This window comes from Aplysia californica, unplaced genomic scaffold (assembly GCF_000002075.1).
Source record: "Aplysia californica isolate F4 #8 unplaced genomic scaffold, AplCal3.0 scaffold00123, whole genome shotgun sequence".
NCBI lineage: Eukaryota > Metazoa > Mollusca > Gastropoda > Aplysiida > Aplysiidae > Aplysia > Aplysia californica.
In genome coordinates, this window is record NW_004797393.1 from 696,101 (window position 1) to 698,914 (window position 2,814).

Below are 2,814 nucleotides of genomic sequence, written 5' to 3' on the forward strand. Positions count from 1 at the left end.
GGGTACCCATTCCCACCTGGGTGAAGTGAGGAAAATTCATGTAAAGTGCCTTTCCCAAGGACACAACGTCGGGCCCCGGACGGGATTCGAACCCACGACCTTACGGTTGCGAGTCCGAGAGCCTAACCACTAGGCCACCGTTACTCTTTCCAAAATGTCGCTGAGGGTCTTTCTACTCCGTAGCGCATCAGTGGCATCAACGACTCATCTTTGGTGTATTGTCAAAGATCGTGCATAACAAGATAGTTCACTCTTCTCTTTTTGCCATTTAAAAGTGTCTTCAAAATCCGGTGGAGCCCTCTTCGAAAAAGCGCGGACTTTGCGAACAGAGTTACCCTAGACCTACTTGTGTAAAAAAACAAAACCCAATGAAAGTGAAACTAAAAAACTGTGTTATTCCTATTCTTCTTCTGGAGAAATGAAAGAGAGCTTCACGACAAAAGACTGCAGCGCCATCTATCTGAACCAATGTGCAGACTTCCGCGGATACTTTTTTGGCTGAGTGAACTAACTTGTTATGTAAGATCTTTGGCTGAGTGAACTATCTTGTTATGTACGATCTTTGTCTAAGTGAACTATCTTGTTATGTAAAATCTTTGGCATAGTGTCGTTAGAAAATTGTTTTCTATTGTTCTTATTATATGTGAGGCAGCGTGGTGGAATCAGGCTCTCGTCAAAATAATGAAATCGAAGAAAACAGCAGTTTTCTCCCTGCTTAGCAATTTTTGTCAAATTTTTGTTTTTTGGCTCAACACATTTTATGTCCATTTACAAACATATTCCTTTGAGGATTTCACCGAAAACCTGGAGTAAAGGCACAAAAATATATATTTCCAGTTTCCACGGACTCTCCAGCTATCCAAAATATCTCCTCTTCTATTGAAGATGGATGGGTAATTTTTTCTTTGAAAGGAAGACAAATGAACAAGCTGTAAGATGATACCAATAACTCGATATGCCCAAAAATTGACGAGAGCCTGATTCCACCACGCTGCCTCACATATTGACAGTTATAATAGATTTTATACTGCCACAGAAGATCTGAGTTCCAGAGAGGGAAATTAAACAAAAGAAAACTGTTCTCCTCAGCGGATGGGACATTTTCAGTGCGCTGGAAGAAGAAGAGGACAAGCCAGACGTCCACGAGCAGCCGGTTCTCATGGTGGTGAAAGCCGTCATCTACATCCTTTTCTTCATCGTTATCTTCGCCGCCGTCGTCTGTCAGAAGGTGAGCGGTAAAGGAAACTAGTGGAAGAGTCCATTATGTGAAAACAGTGGAAGAGTCCATTATGTGAAAACAGTGGAATAAGACGCAATTTGAAAAATGTGTGTGTGTGTGTGTGTGTGTGTGTGTGTGTGTGTGTGTGTGTGTGTGTGTATATGTGTGTGTGCGTGTGTGTGTATTTGTGTGTGTGTTAGTGTGTGTGTGTGTGTATGTGCGTGTTTGTGTGTGTGGGTGTGTATGCGCGTTTGTGTGTGTGGGTGTGTATGCGCGTTTGTGTGTGTGTGTGTGTGTGTGTGCCTAGTGAAAGGTACAGTAGGATGCATTTTGAGGAGTTGCGTTTTGTTGCATTCTCTTGTACAAGAATCATTTCTGAACAACTTGCTTTTTAAATTTTAATGAAAAGTTTCAATACTTTGTAAGACCTGGCTAATTTGGTCAGGTAGGATTTTTGAAAGACAACTGCTGCTTTTTCCGTCCTCCTCTTTACTATCGTCATTTTTTCTCCTACTTCTTTTGTATGTTTGTCACTCTCTTGTGAACTGCTATTTCCAGGACGCCTTGCTAGTCGAAGCAGACTTTGTGCTGTTGAGGCTAGAGAGGTGAGCAGAGTAAGTCTGATTCCCTGTAAGGACTTATCTGTTGCCTTCCACCCCTTGGCGCTCTTATGACCTCGTGCAGTTGCGAGCGCCGTAAAACGTTACTAAAACTAACAACTACAAAAAACAACCCCACCTACATTTAAAAGGAATTACAATAATGTTGGATCAAGCTGACCGCTCGGCCACTCTCTCCTGGAGAAATGTGTCCCGACGTCGTGGAATCAGGCGCTCGTCAATTTTTGGGGCATGTGGAGTTATTGATGGTATCATCTGAAAGCTTGTTCGTTTGTCGTGTTGCTTAAGATGAAACAATACCCATGTATCTTGAACTACAAGGGAGACTTTCTTCCTCACAGATCATTTGTGAGGCAGCGTGGTGGAATCAGGCTCTCGTCAAAATAATGAAATCGAAGAAAACAGCAGTTTTCTCCCTGCTTAGCAATTTTTGTCAAAAATTTTTTTTTTGGGCTCAACACATTTTATGTCCATTTACAAACACATTCCTTTGAGGTTTTCACCGAAAACGTTGATTAAAGGCACAAAAATATAAATTTACAGTTTCTATGGACTCTCCAGCTTTAGAATTTACCAAGCTTTGGCGGCCATTTTCTCGCTAATTTCTCCTCTTAAATCAGGTGACCCCCACCTCCTTCAATCCAAAATACCTCCTCTTCTATTGAAGCGGGTTGGGTAATTTTTTCTTTGAAAGGAAGACACATGAACAAGCTGTAAGATGATACCAATAACTCAATATCCCCCAAAAATGACGAGAGCCTGATTCCACCACGCTGCCTCACATTTGTCTAGCTTTGGATGAAACAATACCCATGTATCTTGACCTACAAGGGAGACTTTCTTCCTCACAGATCAGCCTCCTCGTTCTGGTGCAGGATGTCCGCTCTACTAATCTGACAGGGGCCGACCGTAGGGACATCATCAAGGAAAACACGCACAAGGTGCTTACTTCATCATTACTTTATATATAATATA

General features: G+C 42.0%; 1 protein-coding gene across 1 annotated transcript in view; it reads left to right on the forward strand.

Annotated features, from left to right (window-relative positions):
* Window positions 1–2,814, forward strand: part of LOC101861723 (chitin synthase chs-2) — a gene marked incomplete at its 3' end in the record, with an annotated part of 78,176 nt that overhangs the window by 34,257 nt on the left and 41,105 nt on the right. The window contains 1 exon segment of the mRNA XM_035969176.1: window positions 2,691–2,780. Within this exon segment, the coding sequence (XP_035825069.1) occupies window positions 2,691–2,780 (90 nt within the window).